General features: G+C 38.7%; 1 protein-coding gene across 1 annotated transcript in view; it reads right to left on the bottom strand.

Moving 5' to 3' along the window:
- Positions 1-16162, bottom strand: part of LOC113041848 (elongation of very long chain fatty acids protein 2-like) — a 60190-nt gene extending 44028 nt beyond the window's left edge. The window contains exons 1-2 of the mRNA XM_026200419.1: positions 16157-16162; positions 15812-15875 (exon numbers count right to left, since the gene is read on the bottom strand). Coding sequence (XP_026056204.1) covers positions 15812-15875; positions 16157-16162 — 70 coding nt within the window. The remainder of the gene's footprint in view (positions 1-15811; positions 15876-16156) is intronic.
- Positions 16163-24082: the final 7920 nt, after the last annotated feature.

Raw genomic sequence — 24082 nt, 5'->3', positions numbered from 1 at the left:
GAACATCTGGAAGGCCTGACGGTGTAATGACTGCCACTTTAAGACACTGTGCTGATCAATTAACATCTATCCTCACTTTCATCTTTAACTGGTCTCTCCAATTTGGTATTGTGCCTGCTTGTTTTAAATCTGCTGTTATCATTCCAGTTCCAAAGAAAAATAGAATCTCGTGTCTTAATGATTATAGGCCGGTGGCCTTAACTTCTGTCATTATGAAAGTGTTTGAGCGTTTGATATGTAAACACCTGTTTAGTATTTCACTTGACCCCCACCAATTTGCTTATAGAGCAAATAGGAGTGTTGATGATGCAGTTTCACTCTGTTTGCATTCTATTTTTCAACATCTGGAGTTAAAATCTACATATGTACGTGTCCTCTTTGTGGACTTTAGCTCTGCGTTCAACACCAATATTCCTGTGAAGCTGATCAACACTTTACAGGAGCTAGGTGTTAGAACATCACTTTGCAAATGGATTTTTAACTTTCTATGCGATAGGAAGCAGGTGGTCAAAATGGGTGATTACAGTCAAAGTTTTTGAACACTGGTGCTCCTCAGGGCTGCGTCCTTTCCCCACTTCTATACTCTTTATACACACAATTCTGTCAATCACACACCAGTTCAGTTTTGTTGTTTAAGTTTGCTGACGATACCTCTGTAGTTGGTCTTATTAATAATGGAGATGAGTCTGACTACCGCAGAGAAGTGGAAGGGCTGGTGAAATGGTGTGAAAGCTATAACTTGATACTTAACATCTCAAAAACCAAGGAACTGGTTGTGGATTTTAGAAGGACCCCTAGTCCCCTCTCTACGCTCTCCATTAATGGGGAGGAGGTGAAGAGGGTCACTTCGTTCCAGTTCCTGGGGACCACAATCCAGGAATCCTTATCATGGGAGCTCCACACTAATTATAAGATCAGTAAAGCTCACCAACAACTCCACTTTCTGCGGGAGCTCAAAAAGTTTAGAGTCAGCCGAGTTGCCATGACCCACTTTTATAGGTCAACTATTGAAAGCGTGCTCACTTTTTCCATGCTTGTCTGGTTCGGTCACACAACCGCTCAGGACAAAACTAGGATGGAAAGAGTAGTACACAGCATCAAAAATTATAGGCTGTAGTCTCCCTTCACTTTCTTCACTTTTCTCCACCAGAATAATCAGAAAGGCTAAAAAAATCGTAGGGGACCACTCTCACCCTGCTCATCATCTCTTTAATCTCCTCCCATCAGGAAGAAGATATAGGAGTATCAAGTCTTCTACATCACGTTTCAGAGACAGCACTTACCCTCTGGCTATCAGACATCTGAACCTGCACTGACTGCTAGCAACACTTTATTAAAGGTATGCACTGTGCACTTTCTCTGCCGAGGGGTATTATCTTTTTCTCTGCGGGGTGTTGGTCTAATGTCTTACTGGTTGCTGGGTATTGTTGGTGAACATTGGCTGTTTTTTGTCTTGATGTTTGTCTTTTGGGTTATTTACGTCTGAGAGTTGTACCAAGACAAATTCCTATCAACTTGTTGACATGGCAATACATTTATTGAATTGAGAATTGAATTTAATTGAATTATATCGTATTATTAATTCAACGAATAGTTTGTCCTCTTTTTGCGCAGTATTATCTCTAGATGCTCTGAAAGCTTTCGACCAGCTAAAAAGAAACTATTCATGGGTGTTTCTTCAGCATCTGGGTCTAGGATCGAGTTTCATAAAAATTATACATTTTCTGTACACCAATCCAGCAGCCTCTGTTCTCACAGTTTCTGTTCTCCCATAACCCTTTCTTCATACATCGAGGTACTTGACAGGGTTGCCTGCTTTCTCCTCTGTTATTTGCCTTATCCTTGGATCCCTTAGCTCAAGTGGTCCGACAATCTGTAACTATTTCTCCAATAATTATACAGAATACTCATCATCATATTTCTTTGTTTGATGATGATATCTTATTGTTTTCGGATAAGCAGTCACATTTTGGATCTCTCTCTGGGTTTAAAATTTATTGGAGTCCAATGGATTAATAAGTTATGTCTACTTCTCCCTCAATTCTAAAATCAATCCCATTTCCCTTTGTGTATCTGTTCCATTGGTTCCACCCTTTTTTCCCTGCAGGAAATTCTCTCAAAAAACTATAATTGTATTCTAGCCAAAATATCCATGTCACGTTACACTGCCGGAAGGATCACGGAGCCGAGGATAAGCGAAATAAGACTCTCATATAGCCTTGTTATTTGTACACGCTGTGACTATACAGATCACAACATGTAAATAGGAAAATGTTTGCATTATTTTGTCACTTATTGGGATTACTATGCTACCATTATCCATTTACATCCAGTCTTTGTGCTAAGCTAGGCTAGCGGTGGGTGCGTCAAATAACACTTACAGAACGCACAGAAATGAAAAAGGTATGTATGGACTTATCTAACTCTGGGGGATACTGTGAATAAGCTAAAGTCCCAAAAAGTCGGAGTGTTCCTTTAAAATAATAATAACGAATTATAATAGCGATATGAATTTTGGATAGTTTTTCATGGCACATATCTGGCTATTCTCCATCTGCCATACTGAAACGCCCCGCCTTTGGAGGAGGGGGATCTGCCAAAATGAGGTGCCGGATCGGATTCCGAAGGTGCCAAATCCGGATCCGGCTTGTTCCAGCACAAATTAAGCCCTGGTCCCAGGTCTGGTGGTCTCACTCCTTCCTTGTCTGGAAGTCCCAAATTTGGTGGTCTCCACATTGCCTCCTTCCTATGGAGTCGATGCTTCCAGTGATGGCTATGTTTTTTGCCTTTCCATTGCAGCTTCCCCTGAAGGGACAACATCTACTGCAGCTCCCTGTTGGTGGCATCCTGAACTCTGTTCATGTGTTGTTTTCTTTTATCAAAACTGCTAAAATTTAGGTCCATGTTTCATACTACGTCCCAATGATTCAGACTGTGGGTGCTGCTTATAAAAAATATTGTAAAGGGATCTGGTTTAATCCCTCCACACCTGTTGGAGAATATTCCTGTCCTGCTGTGAGCAGGATGTGGTTTCCATAGAGTTTGTAAATGTGATTGACTCTTTTGATTTTATACAGTGGGTCAAAGAGCCAATTCATAAGGGGCCATACATTGGATCTGGTTTTATCTTTTAACCTGTACATTCAGGACATTATGATTGATGAGGTAGTGTTTTCGGACCATAAACCAGTGTTTTTTTTTTTTTTTTTGTATGTTTTTATAAGAATGTGAGAAAGTCCCTCCAAGAAAAAAATATGGTCTTAGAAAATCAATTGCTCAACTAGTACAGAGTTCTCTATTTTGTATAGAGACTAGGGCTGTAGCGATACACTAATCTCACGATACGATACACGGTATTCAGCTCATGATACAATATATATATCACGATATTCAGCAAACGATACGATCCAATATCATTTGAAACGATTCTATATAATTTGATATGCTTACATCATTTTCTGATAGATTGAAAGGGGGCAGAGTGATTTTGGTGACATATTGTGAGTATTTCATTTACTTGGATTGAATTAATTGACTTGCAAAATAAATGCTGGACAAAATTAATCAAAGATGTGTTGAGAAAATTAGTTCCATTTATTGAAAGAGTGCAAACTGTAGCTTGCAAGCCTTTGAAAAGTAAATAAAGTACAACATTGCAATTAGCCATTAACAATGAGGTGAGGTGTTCGTGGGTTGGAATAGGATAGCGGGGCTCCATCGCATTCACCATGCGCCTAAAGCTGGGGTTTTCCACCACTAAATACGTTCTCAAATCCTAACAAATAAAGTAGGCAATGGACTCTGTAATTTTCTGCGACCTTGGTGAAGCAGATGGAAACTTGTGGAAACAACCGCCATCGATGTTCAGCGTAGTTTGTTTTGGGTAATGCGGCCGCTGCTGCTTTGGGTCCTCCGTAAGCATAAACTTGTCCAGGTGGTGACGTTTTAGGTGCGCTCCTAAATTTGTGGTATTGCCGGAATATTTAACGTTAGTGCAACATAGCTTACAAACCACGACACTTTTATCCAAGTCGTTGTTTTCTTTCTTTTTTTTAAAACCAAAGTGCTCCCACACATCTGCTTTTAAGCAGGTGGGTGCTGGATTTACAGTATATTTGCCGCCATTCTCTGAATATCCTCGCTCTGACTTGGTAAACAGGAGATAGACGTCTGTGTCTGTGTAAAGTTAGTATGGGTAACTTGCTCTACAGCATTACTAGCGGCTGGCTGACCAAATCGCTCTTCCTGCAACACGAATGGGGTAAACACTGGGGATTTGAATGGGACGTATGTATCGATACTCGTGGCTAAAAAATCTATACTTTCTTTGGAAAAAAAATATCGATTTATATCGCAGAATCAATAAAATCGCCCAGCCCTAATACAGACTATTGTGATTCTATATTATCTGAAACATCCTTGATGGATTTAATTGTTGATGAGGTGTTGGAATGGTTCAATTATGTTTGCACTGATATATTAGATAACATGGCTCCTCTTGACGCTAAAAGGGTTAAATTAAATATTTGCCATGGGTTAATCCGTCCCTAAGGGCACTAATCATATCTACGTGTAGCTGAACAGAATCAGTTCATCATCAATCACCAAAAGAACCAGTTCGGTTCAGACGCGCAGTGAGTCAGTCGGCTTCACACTGAATCACACATGCGCAGTATTATCAGCTCCTCGGTTCTCGAATCAGACGTGTCCGAAAGAAACGGTTTTCAGTTTAGTGTACTGATGATCCGAAAACCGATGCAACCGGTTCTTGACTCGAGAACGAGAATCGCATCAGCTGCTCTACTCGTGTTCATGTTCTGCTTACTACAAAATCAATTTGTGAATGTGTCATCATTAACTATGAATACAGTACTGATATTTCATAAATCATCCCTTATTCCTATTAAACATAGTTTTAGAGTCTTAATTATTATCCAACTTCCCTGAAAACCCTGGTAAGTGTGCTGTAGGGTGACCACCCGTCCCGCGGAGCGCATGCGCGTACAGCGTTTGAAGCCCAATTCATGCGTCAAGCATAATCAATGCTTGCTCAAAAAAAGTTGGTCGCTCTATATCCTCGAGCCCCAGGCAGCCAAACAACCATTACTTGACAGTTCAGCACGCTACTGTTGCCACACCCTGCCCCTCAGTTGAACTGCTGACTAGGTTGTTGTCAACTTTTTCGTTGTTGACATGACAGCGCACGCATGTGCATACCAGACACACTGGGAAGGAACTTTTAGATGCACGCTTTTTTCAATTCGAAAAGTTGAGAAAGTGAGGCAGCGCCATCATCAATTAAAAAAGAGAAGGTATGTCCTGTTTCAAACTGTTTTTTTTTTTTTTTACTCCTGCCTTTAATAACATGCAAGTTCACCATCCTTTCTCGCCCTTCTCGTTCCGTGAACCTCTGGAGTTGTGAGTTTAAACTTTTTTTTTAACTGTTCCTGTGGTGTTGAGCAACTACAATTCATTTTAATCCTATAATTTTTTATTATAATTTATTTTAAGTGAATAAATTGTAATGAAAAATAAATAAAATAGCTAAAGTAAATCGTAAGTGGAAGTGCATCTGTCAATTCTGTCATGAGCATACATCAGCAATTACACATGTTTAGGGGAATAGGACATTATTAATATACCATGTAAGGTGGTATGTGCTAGAAATGGGTAAACCACTATCAATGAGTCTGCCTGTGGGGTGGGGGTCACCGCCGCGTAAGGCAGTGTCCCACATTGTCCCTCAGAAACATACCTCTTGTCCCCCCTTGGGCTTAATAGCAGGTGGTCACCCTAGTGTGCTGGTGATCCGAAAACCGATGCAACCGGTTCTTGACTCGAGAAGGAGAATTGCTCCAGCAGTGGGCGTGTTCGCTCGTCATCTGGCTTGGCTCGGTGTTCATCTTCAGTTTGGTTTTCACAGCAGTTCAGTCAGTGTACCGTATGAGTAAATGAATTACTCTGGGATATTGGTTTATTCTGACTCAGAGGGAGTGTCAGTCACGTTAAAAAAGTTAACAGCTTAAGTAATTTGTGGATTAATGCTTATTGGAGACACGAACCATTTCAAACGATTCAGTTCGATTTGGTGGACTGGTTCAACCGGTTCACTAAGAAGAACCGGTTAAAATGAACGATTCGTCCACGAATCGGACATCACTACATGTGATAAATGCAGGGAAATAGTTAGGCTGACAGAGAAGATTTCAGAATTAGAGACACGCATCCAAAATTTAATTGAGGACAGTAAGAATGTTAGGGCTCTAGATACGGCTTTGGATGCGTCTAGCTCAGGGATTCCTGTACATTGTTCGGTTCCGGCAACAGAGCCCTGCAGCAGGGCAACTGGGTGACAGTGAGGCAGTGTAGTTGTGGGTCAAAACACCGCTCTTCTGTTCCGATCAAAACATTAAACAGGTTATCCCCACTCAGTGATGCATCCACCTAGAAACCTGATGAAAGTGCTCTAGTTATTGGTGATTCTATTGTACGGAACGTGAATATAGAGACACCAGCCACCATAGTTAAAATGTTAATGGGAGCCAGAGCGCCTGACATCTTGGCAAATGTAAAAGTGCTGGCTAATGCTAAATGTAAATACAGTAAGATTGTTATTCATGCCGGCGCTAATGATGTTTGACTTCGCCAGTCGGAGATCACTAAAAATAACATTCGAGGTATGTGAACTTGCAAGCACGGTGTCAGACACTGTAATATGCTCTGGTCCCCTCCCTGCTTACCGTGGTGACAAGATGCATAGCAGATTGTCATTACTCAATAGCTAGAAGTCTAAGTGGTGCCCACAGAATAACATAGGTTTCATAGACATAAATAATATGATCACTGATCATCATTTAGATGTGTTTGACAGAAACCTGGCTAAAACCTGATGATCACATTATTTTAAATAAGTTCACCCCCCAAGATTACTGTTATAAACATGAGCCGAGTCTAAAAGGCAAAGGGGGAGGTGTTGCTTCAATTCCTAACAACGAAGTAATGGTGCTTCATATAACATTATCCAGAGAAAAAGTTTTAACGATAAATCCCCTCTTATGTTTGTACTGGCTACTATATACAGGCCACCAGGGCACCATACAGACTTTATTAAAGAGTTTGGTGATTTTACATCTGAGTTAGTTCTGGCTGCAGATAAAGTTTTAATAGTTGGTGATTTTAATATCCATGTCGATAATGAAAAAGATGCATTGGGATCAGCATTTATAGACATTCTGAACTCTATTGGGGTTAAACAACACGTTTCAGGACCTAAATCATACTCTAGATTTAATACTGTCACATGGATTTGATGTTGATAGTGTTGAAATTATGCAGCCAAGTGATGATATCTCAGATCATTATTTAGTTTTGTGCAAACTTCATATAGCCAAAATTGTAAATTTTACTTCTTGTTACAAGTATGGAAGAACCATCACTTCTACCACAAAAGACTTTTTGACTTTTTAAGTTATCTTCCTGATGTATTCAAATTCCTTAACATAGCCAAAACCTCAGAACAACTTGATGATGTAACAGAAACTATGGACTCTCTCTGTTCTAGCATTTTAAATACAGTTGCTCCTTTACGCTTAAGGAAGGTTAAGGAAACCAGTATGACACCATAATGGTTTAATGATATGGTATAATGGTATAATGAGCATACTCGCACCCTAAAGAGAGCAACCCGAAAAATGGAGCGCAGCTGGAGGAAAACAAAACTAAAGGTATTTCGTATTGCTTGGCGGGAAAGTAACCATTAAAAAAATCTTACAGAAAAGCATTAAAAACTGCTAGATCCGATTACTTTTCTTCCCTTTTAGAAGAAAGCAAACATAACCCCAGGATTATTCAATACAGTGGCTAAATTAATGAAAAATAAAGCAAGTGTTGACATTTCCCAACATCACAGCACTAATGACTTTATGAACAACTTTACTTCTAAAATATATACTATTAGAGATAAAATTGTAACTATTCAGCCGTCAGCTACAGTATCACATCAGACAGTGCACTATAGACCCCCTGAGGAACAGTTCCACTCATTCTCTACTATAGGAGAGGAAGAATTGTATAAACTTGTTAAATCATCCAAACCAAAAACATGTATGTTAGACCCTATACCATCTAAGCTCCTAAAAGAGGTGCTTCCAGAAGTCATAGATCCTCTTCTGACCATTATTAATTCCTCATTTTCATTAGGATATTTCCCCAAAACCTTCAAACTTGCTGTTATTAAGCCACTCATCAAAAAACCACAACTTGACCCCAAAGAACTAGTGAATTATAGACCAATCTCGAATCTCCCTTTTCTGTCCAAAATACTAGAAAAGGTGGTATCCTCACAATTACATTCCTTCTTAAAAAATGTTATATCTGAGGGTTTCCAGTCAGGATTTAGACCGTATCATTGTACTGAGATTGCTCTCCTTAGAGCAGGGATAGGCAACTCCGGTCCTGGAGGGCCACTGTCCTGCAGAGTTTAGCTCCAATACTAATTAAACACACCTGAACAAGGCGATCAGTGTTTTTGGGATTACTAGATAGATACAGGCAGGTGAGTTTTTATGAGGGCTGAAGCTAAACTCTGCAGGATAGTGGCCCTCCAGGACCGGAGTTGCCTATGCCTGCCTTAGAGTTACAAATGACCTGCTCTTATCATCTGATGGTGGTTGTATCTCTTTTTATTGGATCTTAGTGCTGCGTTTGACACAATTGACCACAACATTCTTTTGCATAGACTTGAACACTTTGTTTGCATTAATGGAAGTGAATTAGCATGGTTTAAATCGTACTTATATGACCCCCATCAGTCCGTAGCAGTGAATGAAGATGTATCATATCGATGACAAGTGCAGTATGGAGTACCTCAAGGCTCAGTACTAGGGCTGCCACTCTACACGCTTTATATGTTACCCTTGGAAGATATCATCAGGAAACATGGTGTTAGCTTTCACTGTTATGCTGATGATACTCAGCTCTATATTTCTTCGCGGCCTGGTTAAACACACCAATTTGAAAAACTAATGGAATGCATGGTCGATATAAAAAACTGGATGACGAGTAATTTCTTACTGCTAAATTCTGAAAAAAAAAAACAGAGGTGTTAATTATAGGACCTAAAAACTCTGCATGTAATAACCTAGAACACTGTCTAAGACTTGATGGCTGCTTTGTCAATACTTCTTAGGAACCTATGTGTGCTATTTGATCGCAATCTTTCCTTAGAAAGCCACGTTTCTAGCATTTTTAAAACTGCATTTTTCCATCTCAAAAATATATCTAAATTGGAGTCTATGCTCTCAATGTCAAATGCAGGAATGTTAATCCATGCATTTAGGACCTCAAGGTTAGATTATTGTAATGCTTTATTGAGTGGTTGTTCTGCACGCTTAGTAAACAAACTACATCTAGTCCAAAAATGCAGCAGCAAGAGTTCTTACTAGAACCAGGAAGGATGACCATATTAGCCCGGTCCTGTCAACACTGCACTGGCTCCCTATCAAACATCGTATAGATTTTAAAATATTGCTTATTACTTATAAAGCTCTGAATGGTTTAGCACCTCAGTATTTGAATGAGCTCCTTTTACATTATAATCCTCTATGTCCGCTACGTTCTCAAAACACAGGCAATTTGATAATACCTAGAATATAAAAATCAACTGCGGGTGGCAGATCCTTTTCCTATTTTGCACCTAAACTCTGGAATAACCTAACTAACATTGTTCGGGAGGCAGACACACTCTTGCAGATTAAATCTAGATTAAATACCTATCTCTTTAACCTGGTTTACACATAACATACTAATATGCTTTTAATATCCAAATCCGTTAAAGGATTTTTATGCTGCATTAATTAGGTAAACCGGAACTGGGAACACTTGCCATACCACCCGATGTACTTGCTACATCATTAAGAGAATGGCATCTACACTAATATTAGTCTGTTTCTCTCTTATTCCGTGGTCACCGTAGCCACCAGATCCAGTCTGTATCCAGATCAAAGGGTCACTGCAGGTCACCCGGATCCAGTACGTATCCAGACCAGATGGTGGATCAGCACCTAGAAAAGACCTCTACATCCCTGAAAGACAGCGGAGACCAGGACAACTAGAGCCCCAGATACAGATCCCCTGTAAAGACCTTGTCTCAAATGACTACCAGGACAAGACCACAGGAAACAGATTATTCTTCTGCACAATCTGACAATATGCTGCAGCCTGGAATTAAACTACTGTTTTCGTCTGGTCAGAGGAGAACTGGCCCCCCAACTGAGCCTGGTTTCTCCCAAGGTTTTTTTCTCCATTCTGTCACCGATGGTTCCTTGCCACTGTCACCTCTGGCTTGCTTAGTTGGGGTCACTTCATCTACAGTGATATCGTTGACTTGATTGCAAATAAATGCACAGACACTATTTAAATAACTGCCACTGTTCCATAAACACTAAATTGTAACGAGATGTTCAATGTACACAAACGTTTCCAAAATGTTTTGATGTAGGCTTAAGCTGTGTATGTTTAGTCATAATTTGATTTTAGCCCAGTAACAATATAATACAATATAATACAATATAATTCACAATGACCATATGTGTGCATGGAGGTAAATGGTCCAGGTCTCTGTGCCGCTGCAGCGAGCTCGTATGGGTCGATATTTTGGATGCCTGAGAGCTTCTCCAAATACCGCTGTTTTGTGCTTGGTGTGAGCTTGTTCCTGTAAGGTCCCCTTTATTTTGCTTTATCTTTCTGCATTGCTTTACTTTCTTCATTTCTTCCTCCTATTCGTAGATCCGTCTCGATCTGTTCCGCCGACATAATAAATGCGCAAAAATTAAAGAGCTCTGGAATGTTTAGTCGCGCCTCTGTGAAGTTCTGAAGGCATTGCCCCTGGCAACTGATAGCGTTTCCTACAATCATGGCCGACGGGCTCAGACCCCTCCCAAATCAACTCAAATCAGCACATGACTCCTCACTCTCAATACTGTATCTGCTGCTAATCTATACTGGGTTTTACAAGTTGTTTCTTATTGTAGGACCCTATGATTTCCGTGATGAACGGAATATTTTTAAGTTTAACGCGGAATGTCACAGAATTAGCCAAATTTTGAATGAATTAATCAAAAGTTGGTCATTGCACTTGCAGTCTATTTAAATATGAATCCTGCATGTTCTGCGTGTCTGTGTTAATGAATGGCGCAGAAGTGCATCATCATTCATCACACACACGGAAGCGTGCGTGGTGGGAGTCTTGTCATATTCTCTAAATAAGTAAAAAATAAAAATAAAAAGTAAAAAGTTCATAGAATTAAAATAGATGAAAAAGTGAGATATGGGGAGTTATTCTCAGTGATAAATCAAATAGATGCTCTTGTGAATGTGCCCAGAGGATTAAGTGCTCTTTAGTATCCAAACCTGCTTTTGGAAGCCCTCCAGATAGGTGCTCTGTGCCCCCTCACACAAACTCTTACACTGAGCAGTGCCTGATAAATACACAGATGTACTGTACACCTGCAGACGTGCACAGCGCCGTTTGCCTCAGCCACCGCATTAGCAAGGATGTGGAGACTATTTCCTTCAGAAAGACAGTTTGTTAGCTAGTTCATTTAAAATATCCTAAACTCTTTTTGATCCTGCCTCTTAAAAGAATCGGAATCTAGAATCGTTAGGAACCGGAATCGAAACAAGGAATCGGAATCGTTCAAATTCAAACGATACCCAACCCTACTTTTGATCAATTTAAATCAACTCCAAGCTTTTAAATGGTACATCTACAATGTTACAAATGCATGATCCAATCCATGAAAACTGATAAATAAGCTAGTTTTATTAGTTGACAACTAATTATGTTAACTCAACTTATCATGCTTGACAAAGATGAGCAAGAGACGATACAACTAACACCTCCCTCCTTTTGGATATTAATATAATTAATATTAATTACTGAGTTTTTTTACACTGTTAAAGAGTTGGATTCCCATGCTAAACATGGACAAAGTTTCAAAAATTAAGTTGTACGTTTGAAGGAGTATTTCTGTTCCAAAAATACTCCTTCCGGTTTGTCACAAGTTTCAGAAAGTTTTTTTCGAGTATGACTCTGTGTGACGTTAGATGGAGCGGAATTTCCTTATATGGGTCCTAAGGGCACTTCTGCCGGAAGAGCGCGCGCTCTCGTATAGCAGAGCACTGAGAGCACAACAGACATTCACTGATCAGAGCGAGAGCGTCGCGAAATGTCACAAAAGGAGTGTGTTTTTGGTTGCCAGGGCAAGACAACCCTGCACAGATTACCAAAAGAAAAACAGCATTAAGGGACCAGTGGATGGAGTTTATTTTTACAGAGCATCAACAGAGTTGTGCAAGTGTTTGTGTTTGTTCCCCTGCATTTCGAAGATGCTTGTTTTACAAACAAGGCCCAGTTTGATGCCGGATTTTCATATCGTTTATTTCTTAAGGATAATGCAGTCCCAGTGAAAAAGGGTCACAATCGTGTGTTGGAACCGCATGCGGTGAGTAAAACTGCTTCAAATATCTCTGTGTTGTTAACTTGGCTATCGGCGCGTAAGCACATCAAGTAAACAACATGCGATGTTGTCATCAAACTGCACTTTCCACATGTACAGCTTAAAAAAAAAAAAAAAAAGACCACAAAGTGGAACTTAGTCATTTTCCAAAACAGCTAAGCAAATATATACAGTTTCAGTACATACCACATAGAGACGTCGTTGCTGATGCTGCTCTTGTTAAATTTCAGCCTCTGCATCTGATTCTGGATCATACATTTACGCTGAATCTGACTGTTAGCCATGGTTTGTTTTGGTTGTCCTCACGGTAATGTCACAGCTTCCAAACGCTCTCAACGCAAAAGCCTACTGGCACTCGTGTTTTTTTTAGCTCCGCCCACACGTCACGCCTCCAGCCGGTCGTGTTTTTCCAGGAAAAATCGGTACATACTATCTTTCTCTTATGAATATATGATAAAACTAAAGACTTTTTGGAGTTATGAAGGATACAGTACTACTCTATAGGTACTCAAGATTAACAGGATATTGAGTGAAAACGAGCATTTCACCCCCCCTTTAAACATACAGTACAGACCAAAAGTTTGGACACACCTTCTCATTCAAAGAGTTTTCTTTATTTTCATGACTATGAAAATAGTAGATTCACACTGAAGGCATTAAAACTATGAATTAACACATGTGGAATTATATATGGAATTATATACATAACAAAAAAGTGTGAAACAACTGAAAATATGTCATATTCTAGGTTCTTCAAAGTAGCCACCTTTTGCTTTGATTACTGCTTTGCACACTCTTGGCATTCTCTTGATGAGCTTCAAGAGGTAGTCACCTGAAATGTTCTTCCAACAGTCTTGAAGGAGTTCCCCGAGAGATGCTTAACACTTGTTGGCCCTTTTGCCTTCTGTCTGCTGTCCAGCTCACCCCTAAACCATCTCGATTGGGTTCAGCTCCGGTGACTGTGGAGGCCAGGTCATCTGGCGCAGCACACCATCACTCTCCTTCTTGGTCAAATAGCCCTTGATGCCTTCATTGTGACTCTACAATTTTCATAGTCATGAAAATAAAGAAAACTCTTTAAATGAGAAGGTGTGTCCAAACTTTTGGTCTGTACTGTAAGTGCAGATCCCTTTAGCACAGCTTGAAGTGATGCTTAAGGGAGAGAGAGTATTTAATTTCACATAATTTATTCACATAATTCATCAATCTTCACGTCTTTTACTTCTGTCATTCCCTCGCCTCCTGAAGGGTTGGATCTAGGAACGAGGAAAGGAATTGAGAATGCACAAATAAGAATTCAGAAGCACCCATGTTATAAGCTTTGAAGTAATGGTGACGTACACTCTAAATGACAGATGGATGGCTGTGATTTCTTTCTTAGAGATAAATAAGTTTTATTTGTTGTGTTGTGTATAACCTTTCAAATGCAGGATATTTGGTTTAACCATGTGCCTTAAAATATTTTGTGCAGAATTATTTGTATTTGTAATAACAATTATTACAATTGTAGATTTGTTGCAGAAAGGAGTTGGCCTGTGTCACTGTTTTGAATTAATATTTATGTAAAGTATTGCACATTTGCACATTGTAAATTTTGGGGGTGTTGAACCCACCCAGTATCAACTTGCTTCCGGCAAAGCCTATTCATGTTATTTAACTTTTGTTGAGTTGTTAATGAATGACCTCTCCTCTACGTGTGCTGTGAGGGACAATAGAACTTTGACTTTTATAAATGTATAGACATTAAGAATCCTGTTCTATCCTTTATTTATATTCTTCAAGATTAATGTCTGCATATTATGTGAGTATAGCCAACTGTATAAGACACTTGCCAGTGTTAAAAAACCTTGAATTGTAGATAACGGCTCTGTGTGCATGTGTGTGTGTGTCAGCACATATACTCTGTGAGAAGACCAGTTTCTGATCATCCTGACCTAAGATGTGGTGTCTTCTTCACCAGTGATGACACTGGCTACAATCATTGGAATATATGCTGGAGATGTTAATGTCCACATGCGTAGACGGTCTAAGTTTATCTAGGTTTTGGAACCAATCAGATTTCTGCTTACCAGTGCTTTGACACAATTAGTATCTTCTGTCTGGAGTATAAATGTTGGTGATTCTGAGTTATACGCAGAGCGGCCTACGAACTCTGTCGTGAAAACTGAAGCTGGCTTCTGCTGATGAAACTGCAAACTATTTTCTTCAGTAAAATTATTATTATTAAAAGGGGGTGAAATGCTCGTTTTCACTCAATATCCTGTTAATCTTGAGTACCTATAGAGTAGTACTGCACCCTTCATAACTCCAAAAAGTCTTTATTTATATTATATTTATAAGAGAAAGATAGTCTGTACCAATTTTTCCCGGAAAAACACGAGCGCCTAGAGGCGTGACGTGTGGGCGGAGCTAAAGAATCACGAGCGCCAGTAGGCTTTCGCGTTGAGAGCGTTTGGAAGCTGTGACACAGATCCAGAGGCTGAAATTTAAAATAGTGATTTTGAAACTTGTGAATCAATTAGAATCGTTAGAAGCCACAATCACGATTCTCAGATTAATAAATTTTTTATGTGCACCACTATTTTCCTTATCTCTAAAGCGGTGCAGCATAGCCTAACCCACTTTGTTGTATGTTCACAGGGGTGGGGTTTGTCTGGGTTTGTGATGTCACAAACCCAGAAAGTAACCCATTGTAGTCCCTATGAGTCGTTCTTGTAGGCATGAAACTGCCATAATTTTAAGACATATATCTCCATTTGCACTGAACATTTTTATGCTCAAAACAGCAACATTACAAACTAATGTTAAAGAGGGGGTACAATTGTGTTTAGTGTATTCAGAGTTGTTCACCGTGTTAAAGAGATGGATTCTCATGCTAAACATGGCCAAAGTTGTAAAAAAATAATTTTGAAGAATGACTGAGAATTTCTGTGCCGAAAATCTTACTTCCGGGTTGGTACAAGTTTCGGCTGGGGTTTTTTTTTGATCGTGGATCTAATGACATAGACAAGAACGGATGTCATTATATGAGCATTTCCCTCAGAAAAGCGTGCCCACGCACACACATTGACCGGAGGAGAGTGAGACTGCGCACATCAACGTGCTTCAAAATCATCTGCAGCGCTAATAAATATTGATTCTGCAGATGCTAAGAGAATGTTGTTGTTAGTGTTTTATGTTTTTAAGAGAATTAAAGCAAACAGGAGATAACTGCATGGCACTGAAATATATAGCACAATTTGCAAAGGCAAAATTGATAACATCAGCACAGAAAACTGTTAAAAAGTACAAACCTCTTTCTCCAAATAGGCTGTCCACTATAGAATTCAACAGCCTGTCAAACTTTTCAAGGTGGTTCTAAAACATAAGAAAAGAGCAAAGAAACAAAACAAAACTGAGTTTTCAATTTGAATTTGTATGAAAAAATGCAGTCTTTATCTGTGTCTGCTTAGGTCTTAATGACCTTTCATTCCCTCCTGATTAATGTGCCTGACATAGTAACGCATACACAGTCAAATTACAAAGTATGCTTGCTTCAATAAAAACGATACCTTGTGAATGCAGAGAGCTCAATAAACATTACACAACCACAAGTCACCTGCTCTGAGAATTGTACAACAACACTAGATTTTACATACGGACATGTGTTATGCATGTACTGTAGCCTGTATTTTAAAAGTCAGGTGAACCAGTCAAATATTATACATTTTATAATGGAAAGCTTGTTTTGTTGTCAAATTCTTGTCACCCCTTTGGCATTCAAACCCAAATACCTGAACACAAGGTTATTCCTTAAAAAATAAATAAATAAAAAAAGGTTTTGAATGCATCCTCTAATATGGCTTGAATTTCTATTTAATCAGCAGAAAGAGACAAAAAGCAGAAAAAGCTGAAATTAAATGCGAAGTCTCTCTGTACTAAAATGACAACAGTGACCTCTCTCATTTTACAGGTCATTGGTTCCCTCTCTGCTTTTCACTGTCTCTTTCTGTTTTGGATCTGGAAGAGGGCACTCAAATAGTAAATTACATTCATTTAGATAAACCCTGATGCTTAAAACATCCTGATGATTTGCCATCTAAACAAATAAATGATGTTGGAAAACACAAGAGATACAGAGAACCACACTTTCTGCCTAGACTGATAAGTGGGTTTACTGGTTCTCCGGGCACTGGCAAAGTTCTTGTGGTGGCACGCTGTCCAATAAAGAAGGAAGTGTGTTGAGTCCCAAACACTCTCTATACCCACTTTGGGCAACTTACCAGCCGAGTCAACACGTGAGATCATGTGCTGATTACAGTGACATCACAGGATCCTCTTACTGTGATCCCCCGAGTGTTAGTATTATGTGAGCTCATTATGGACTCAAACGATCCTTATACTACGATACTCACAGTGTGAATAATATGTGAGCTCATTATGAATTCAATTTTGAGCAGGTTGCAAGGAGGCAGCTTAAATATCTTTCACTGGGAATAAGATCATCTATTTGTACATATTGGAGACATCAACTAATTATTCTTTTTTTTTTTCATTTCTCTGCATAAATAATTTGCATGTTTTTTTTTTTTTTTTGCCTTTATTTTGATAAAGTAGAAAGAGAGAGGGATGGGATCGTGAAAGGTCCTCGAGCCGGGATTCAAATCGACCACAGCACACAGAACTGTATGTTGGCATGCTGAACACAGCTATCAATGATGACAAGAATTTGAAGGTTAGAACTTATCAATGGATTAACAAACGGGTCCGCAAACTTCGGCTGTGAGTCTTGTGTCATCAGCCCGGAACTAAAACTCGATTCAGTTCGGTTACTTTCTAGGAGTGAACAAGCTTAAAGAACAATTTGTTCAGGGATCGAACATCACTATAATGATTTACATTTGTGTCAGAGCCTTTTGACCATGGAATTGCTATTTTGTTCTGGAGCAATGGTGAGTGGTCTCTTTGATTTATTCACATATGCTGATATGACATTATAATGCCAATATGCACTGTGGCCTGGCCCCATGTTAGCAAATTAGCCAGGTACATGTGTTAGCTTGGAAACGTTACTTGTGAACCAGTCATCTTGCCAGCTCAGCCAGGAACACATTACAAATCCTCGCTGTCGGGCGGAAACCTTCTATGTCCAAATTTCATATTTTTTCACAAATACACGCTATTGGTCAGTCCCCACGTTGGTATGTTAATTTTACAAATTATTAACCAATCTAAAGTCTTGAAAATAGCTTGAGATCAAATCTCGTAACTCCACTGGACACTTGGACGAGCTTCACAGCATAATAAGCATAATAAGAGTCGCAATAAATGAGGTAAATGTCCTCAAAACAATGGTTATTCATGATTCTGTTATATGAATTGTATAATAACAGTTTATTTATAGTATATATAACAGTTTTATCTCAAAGTAATGGTAGTGCTGAGGTGTCATGTATCGTTTCTGAGGATGCTAGATTTTTCTTTCTGCTTGGTCTAGCATTGGACAGTAGCTATCTTGTTGACTGAAATCTTCCATGGTTTTGTTTCTGCAGAGGATAATGAATTTAATGCACAAAAATAGTATGCCATTGACTTAGTTAGACACTATACATTGGTGTTGTCGTCATGTTTGGTGAGATCGCTAACGTGATTTTGTAGGGCTTACAAAAAATCTTGACCACCGCTATTTCTGGAGCTCGTCTAAGGATCTGAACTTAGCACAAGACAATCCACTGCAATGCAGACTAAACCCTGTGCATTGCAGATAAAACAGGATTGTATCTTAGAATGTCAAGGCATGCCGTCATGTTCAGCAAGCTAGCTGGCTTCTTGCCTCGTTATCATATGTAATCATGCCATAATTTAGGAAAATGATCATTTGACATTTATTCTTTTTTTTTTTTTTTTTTTTGGAGGCAACCTTGTCTGTGTCCTTCGAGGAACTCTGTCAGATGCAGCCTTTTATTCAGACCACCTGAAGATCAAAGAGCTGAAATTCAAACACCTCCAAGACCTGAAAGAAGTCATCTGAAAGGACTTTCACAACTTTTATGACAATTTACTTCACTAGCTTAATATACGATGCAGTATTAACACAGTCAATATGATGGCAATGTTATCTGTGTTACACTATGATATCAGTTATTGATGTATTTCAAATATCTACTTAATACTAGGCTTATTATGCATGTTCATTGAAGTTTTAAAATGTATCTAATATAATACTTGAATTAAATTCTATATTTTGGACACAACCATTAAATTATTGTTTTTACTATAATTTTTCTGACTTTAAGTTAAACTGTTAGGCCTTCCTATAGACTATGTCTCTTTTGTCACTGTCCATGTAAAACACCCCAAGTTGCAAAGTTTTTATTTATGGAAGAAAATAAACTACTGGCTATCTACTGGTGCCAAGTAAGCCTCTTTGGATACAATAACGAGAGAAAATAGTTAGGTTAGATAAATACTTCGATGCAGAAGGAAGCCCGTGAGCCTCAAAGGTAAGTTTGCAAGCAGATTAGGCAAATGTCTGCCTATTAGACATCTTAATCAGCTCTTTGTTTGTTTTTAGGGCTCAAGCCCGAAGGGGCGAAGAGCCCTATTGTTCTTCTAAGGATTATTAGGGCCCGAGCACCGATGGTGTGAGGACCCTCTTGGAATTGCTCCGTTTATTATTAGGGCCCGAGCACCGATGGTGTGAGGACCCTCTTGGAATTGCTCCGTTTATTATTATTATTATTATTATTATTATTATTATTCTTCTCTAAGATGAATCGCATTTTTGAGGGCCTAAACATGCTCGAAAAGTCATGAAACTTTGCACACACCTCAGAACTGGCGAAAATTTACGTCTGATATGGGTTCAGAAGTGGGTGTGGCAAAATGGCTCAACAGCGCCACCTATACACATTCAACGGTGTGCGCCTCGAGCTACGTTTCATGTACATGTATGAAAATCGGTATACACATGTAACTCTCCAATACCTACAAAAAAGTATCTTGGAGCAAAATCCGAAACCCAACAGGAAGTCGGTTATTTCTAATATTATGAGCAAATTTTGTGTCATTTTTTGTCATTTCCATGCATTGTATTTTACCGAACTCCTCCTAGAGATTAATTCAGATCAACACCAAATTTGGTATGCCTAATCTAAAGGCCTTTGCGATGTTAAATTGCGAAGGTTTTGAGTTTTCGTTAAAGGGCCTGTGTGTGGCAGCCTGGCGAATTTCGATGATTCGCCATGAAACAGGAAGTTGCTATAACTCAGACATACAATGACCAATCTGCCCCAAACTTCACATGTTTGATGAAACTCCTGTCCTGAACAGTTTGACATGACCATATTCAGTTATAGTCATAGCGCACCTATTGGCAAAAGGAAGTGACATATTTTACGCTGCGACAAACTACTCCTAAAAATTTTAATAATATTCCATTGGGTGTGGCAAAATGGCTCGATAGCGCCACCTAACATTTTCAATGGAGTGCGCCTCGAGCTACATGTCATAACATGTAGGAAAATCGGTAAACATATGTAACACACCAATAGCTACAAAAAAGTCTCTTGGTACGAAACCCGAATCCCAACAGGAAGTCGGTTATTTTATAGGGGTTGTATTTTAACGAACTCCTCCTAGAGATTTATTCAGATCAACACCAAACTTGGTCAGTGTAATCTAAAGCCCTTTGCCATGTTAAATTGCGAAGGAATTGAGGTTTCGTTAAAGGGCGTGTCCATGGCGGCCTGACAAATTTCGATGATTCGCCATGAAAAATGATGGTGCTATAACTCACACATACAATGTCCAATCCATCCCCAAACTTCACATTTTTGATAAGACTCTTCACCTGAACAGATCTACATGCCAATATTCAGTTATAGTCATAGCGCCACCTATTGGCAACTGGAAGTGACATATTTTACACTGTGACAAACTACTCCTAGAAATTTTATGACATCAATGTCTTTTGTGTGGTCAGTCTAATCTAAAGACCTGTGTGATGTTTAGTTGTGAAGATCTTGAGTTTTGTTAAAAGGCATGTCCATGTCGCCATGACGAAGTTCGATGTCTCGCCATGGGAATAAAAGATGTTATAACTCAGGCATAAAATGTCCGATCTTGCCCAAACTTCACATGTGTGATAAGGGTCCTGGCTTGAACACATCTGAAGGCCAATATTCCATTATAACGATAGCGCACCTGCTGGCAACAGGAAGATTGGCACACATATGGAATAAACTTTGATATATTGCACTTATATTTATGAGTTTAAATGCATATTTCTCAACGTACACCTTTTTACTAAAGCCACACGATGGCGGTGAGCCCGGGTGCGAGGGCCCGTTCATCGCTGCTTGCAGCTTTAATTAGGGCTCAAGCCCAAAGGGCGAGAGGCCTATTGTTTTCCTTAGGATTATTTTGTATTATTATTATTATTATTATTATTATTATTATTTTTTTTTATTTATTTTTTTTCCAACGTCTCGGGGGCTTTTGGGGCCCTTAACGTGCTTAAAAAGTCTTGAAAATTGGCACACAGATTGGAACCTGCGGCCATTAGAGCCGGGCAGAGACTGATACACGGGCGTGGCACAGGGGCTCTACAGCGCCCCCTGGAATATGGAGGGCCATATATCATACATTCTTGCTCGTAGACGTATGAAACTCGGTACACATATAAATCTCATCAATCCAAACAACTTTTGTATTGCATATCATAGGCTCCGCCCACAGGAAGTTGGCTATTTAGGGTTTAGTATTCAAATTTTTCGTCAAAGTTGTGGGGGCTTTTGGGGTCCTTAACATACTCAAAACTCTTGAAAATTCGCGCACACTTTGGAATCTGTGGCCTTTAAGAGCCTGCAGAGGCTGGGACCCGGGCGTGGCACAGTGGCTCTACGGCGCCCCTGGAACACAGTCAGAAATGTTGATGTATAGCTCACACATACTTGCACATATTCATATGAAACTCAGTACACATATAGATCTCATTGTGCCAAACAATTTTCGTATTGCATGTCATAGGCTCCACCCAACAGGAAGTCAGCTATTTAGAGTTATGTAAAAAGCGCATGCTCTGGAATTGAAATACTTGTCATAGGTTTTTTTCTCGATTGCCGCCAAACTCGGTCAACATGATCTCAAGACACTGGGGATGAAAAATTGCCAGGGGATTTTTGATATCTCGAACGGTTTGCTCGTGGCGAGGCGTTGAAATTATGGCGAGAAATTAGAAACAGGAAGTGTCTAATACCATCCACATACATTTTCCTGATTTTAATCAAACCTTCATCAGATTATTCGTTGTATAATGTCGATCGCATATATGTGACTATTAGGAGTCAAAGTTATAGCGCCACCAAACTGGCAGAAGGAAGTGTGTCATTTTCAAAATGATTTGAATTCAGCATCTTATTATTACTCGATTTGCTTCAAACTTCATCAGAATAATGTTAAAACACAGCGATATAAATCTGCAAGGGGATATTGATATCTAAAAAATTGTTGGCGTGGCAACATGTCAAACTGGAATACTTCTCAGGTGATTTTGAGGCAAATACCATACTTAGAATTTCACATAACTCTGAAACACACATCAGTATTTCTGATAGGAACTTAAATTGTGAATGGATTTTGGATAGCTTGAATGGTTTTGCCGGGTGATTTTTTTGAAATGACCTACAAAGGGATCATTCATTGTATTTTTAAAATGCAGCTTCCCAAACACGTCAAAGAATTTTTTCATACAGATTGAAAAAGTCATTCTGAGGAAAATATGCATAGTTTTCAAGACTTTACAACACTGTATGGATAACAGAAAATTAAAAAAACCTGTCAGGACATCTCACCTCTCACTCTGTCCCTCTGTTTGAGTATGTGTGCTTCAGACTTCCCATTGTCTGAGAGTAAATAGCGGCCCCTACATGGTTCAATTCCCGGACTTTTACTTTTCACTTTTAAAATCGGTTAAAATACAAAATAAATACTTAGATTTAATTCACACTGACAAGCCTAAACCAACATATCTGATTATTAACCGGTTCAGGGCTCAATGGATAAATTATTTTCTTGGCCAGAGATACGTGAGAAATAGGAGAGATGAATCACCGCTGTGATCACGAGAGTCTGGAGTAAAGAGCTCAGAAAAAAACTAATTTATTCCTGTTTATAGCTTTTAAAAATAATTATTACAGCGATATCACACAATCAACCAATTAGAACACACCAAGAGCTAAATTCAGATGTTTTTGAACTGTTTGTGTGAAAATGAAATATTTGTGGCTGCCTATCTAAAATCACCGCCTCCGATCAGCGCGTACAGTGTCGAGCTCAAAACAAACGAATTTATTCTTGTTTAAGAGCTTTTTTAAATAAAACATTACCACAGATGCACACAATAAACCCATTGTAACACATCAAGAGCTAAATGCAGGTGTTTGTGACCCGTTTAAAGTGTGCAAGACTATTTGAAAGCGCGACTGGCAGAATAACATATATCTCTTGAGCTGCAGGATTCTGCCTTTCGTCGTACGAACGAACACATCACGGACAAGATTATTTCAAAACACATAATAGCTTGGCGAATATAAACGAAAACAGCCACGTGAACATAAACTGTTGAGAAATATATCTGAAGTGGATCTACTGGATTTTAATATTAAGTGACCGCATATACCAGCTGCTTCTGTCTTCAATTTTAATCTATATAAAAAATGAAATTCATTCATCTTGGCTGCTTTTTTAATGTGTGTACGTATTTATTTATTTATTTATTTTGCTCTAACAAGAATTAATCTATATTTAATTAAATCAATTACATTTTATTTTACATTTGATTTGTCCATATCTGCATCTAAACGCCTAAAAACCTAAAACATGCTCTATTATACTATTGTTAGCAATTTCTTTATCGTCCAATTTATCTGGTGTACACACTTTTATTTTCATAATAAACTTGTTTGTTAGATTATACACAGTTACAGTGGTCTATAATAAATATTAACAGGTTTATTCAAGCTGTTTAGAATGATTGCAGTAGGCTAATTTTTTTTAATGTAAATCCAAAAAAAAAAAAAAAAAAAAAAAACATTGGAAAACAATGACTGTTGTACTTTTTTATACATTTTGTATAATTTCATAGTTTATGCATTATAGTTATAAAACAAATAAATGTAGCCACTCACATAGAAATCTTAGGCCTTATCCTTTTCTGACAGTTTTAGGGATTTTTAAAAATCCTAAAAAACCCTAATTTGTGCTGCAAATAATAATTTCAAACTCAAAAAAGTAAATAGTCAGTTCATGCTTTATAAAGCCTTGTCCCAATATTAATAGCCAGTAGTAAGCAGTTTATAAATACAGCTTGTTTTTGGTTTATAAGCACATTTATTAAAAAGGAGAGTAAAGGATCAGTTATCTTCCTATGAAAAATAAAAGATAAAAATAAACAAACAACAACACAGATTGATACAGAACAGAAAAATAAATTTTATTGTGGATTTATGATAAAATCAGCCTGTAAATGAATTCATACTCCTCCTCATACTACTCCATACTCCTTTTTCAACATGATGCCAATA

This window comes from Carassius auratus, chromosome 24, assembly GCF_003368295.1.
Source record: "Carassius auratus strain Wakin chromosome 24, ASM336829v1, whole genome shotgun sequence".
Lineage (NCBI taxonomy): Eukaryota > Metazoa > Chordata > Actinopteri > Cypriniformes > Cyprinidae > Carassius > Carassius auratus.
Note: the sequence above shows the minus strand (reverse complement) of the source record. Positions and strands in the feature narration are given on the sequence as shown.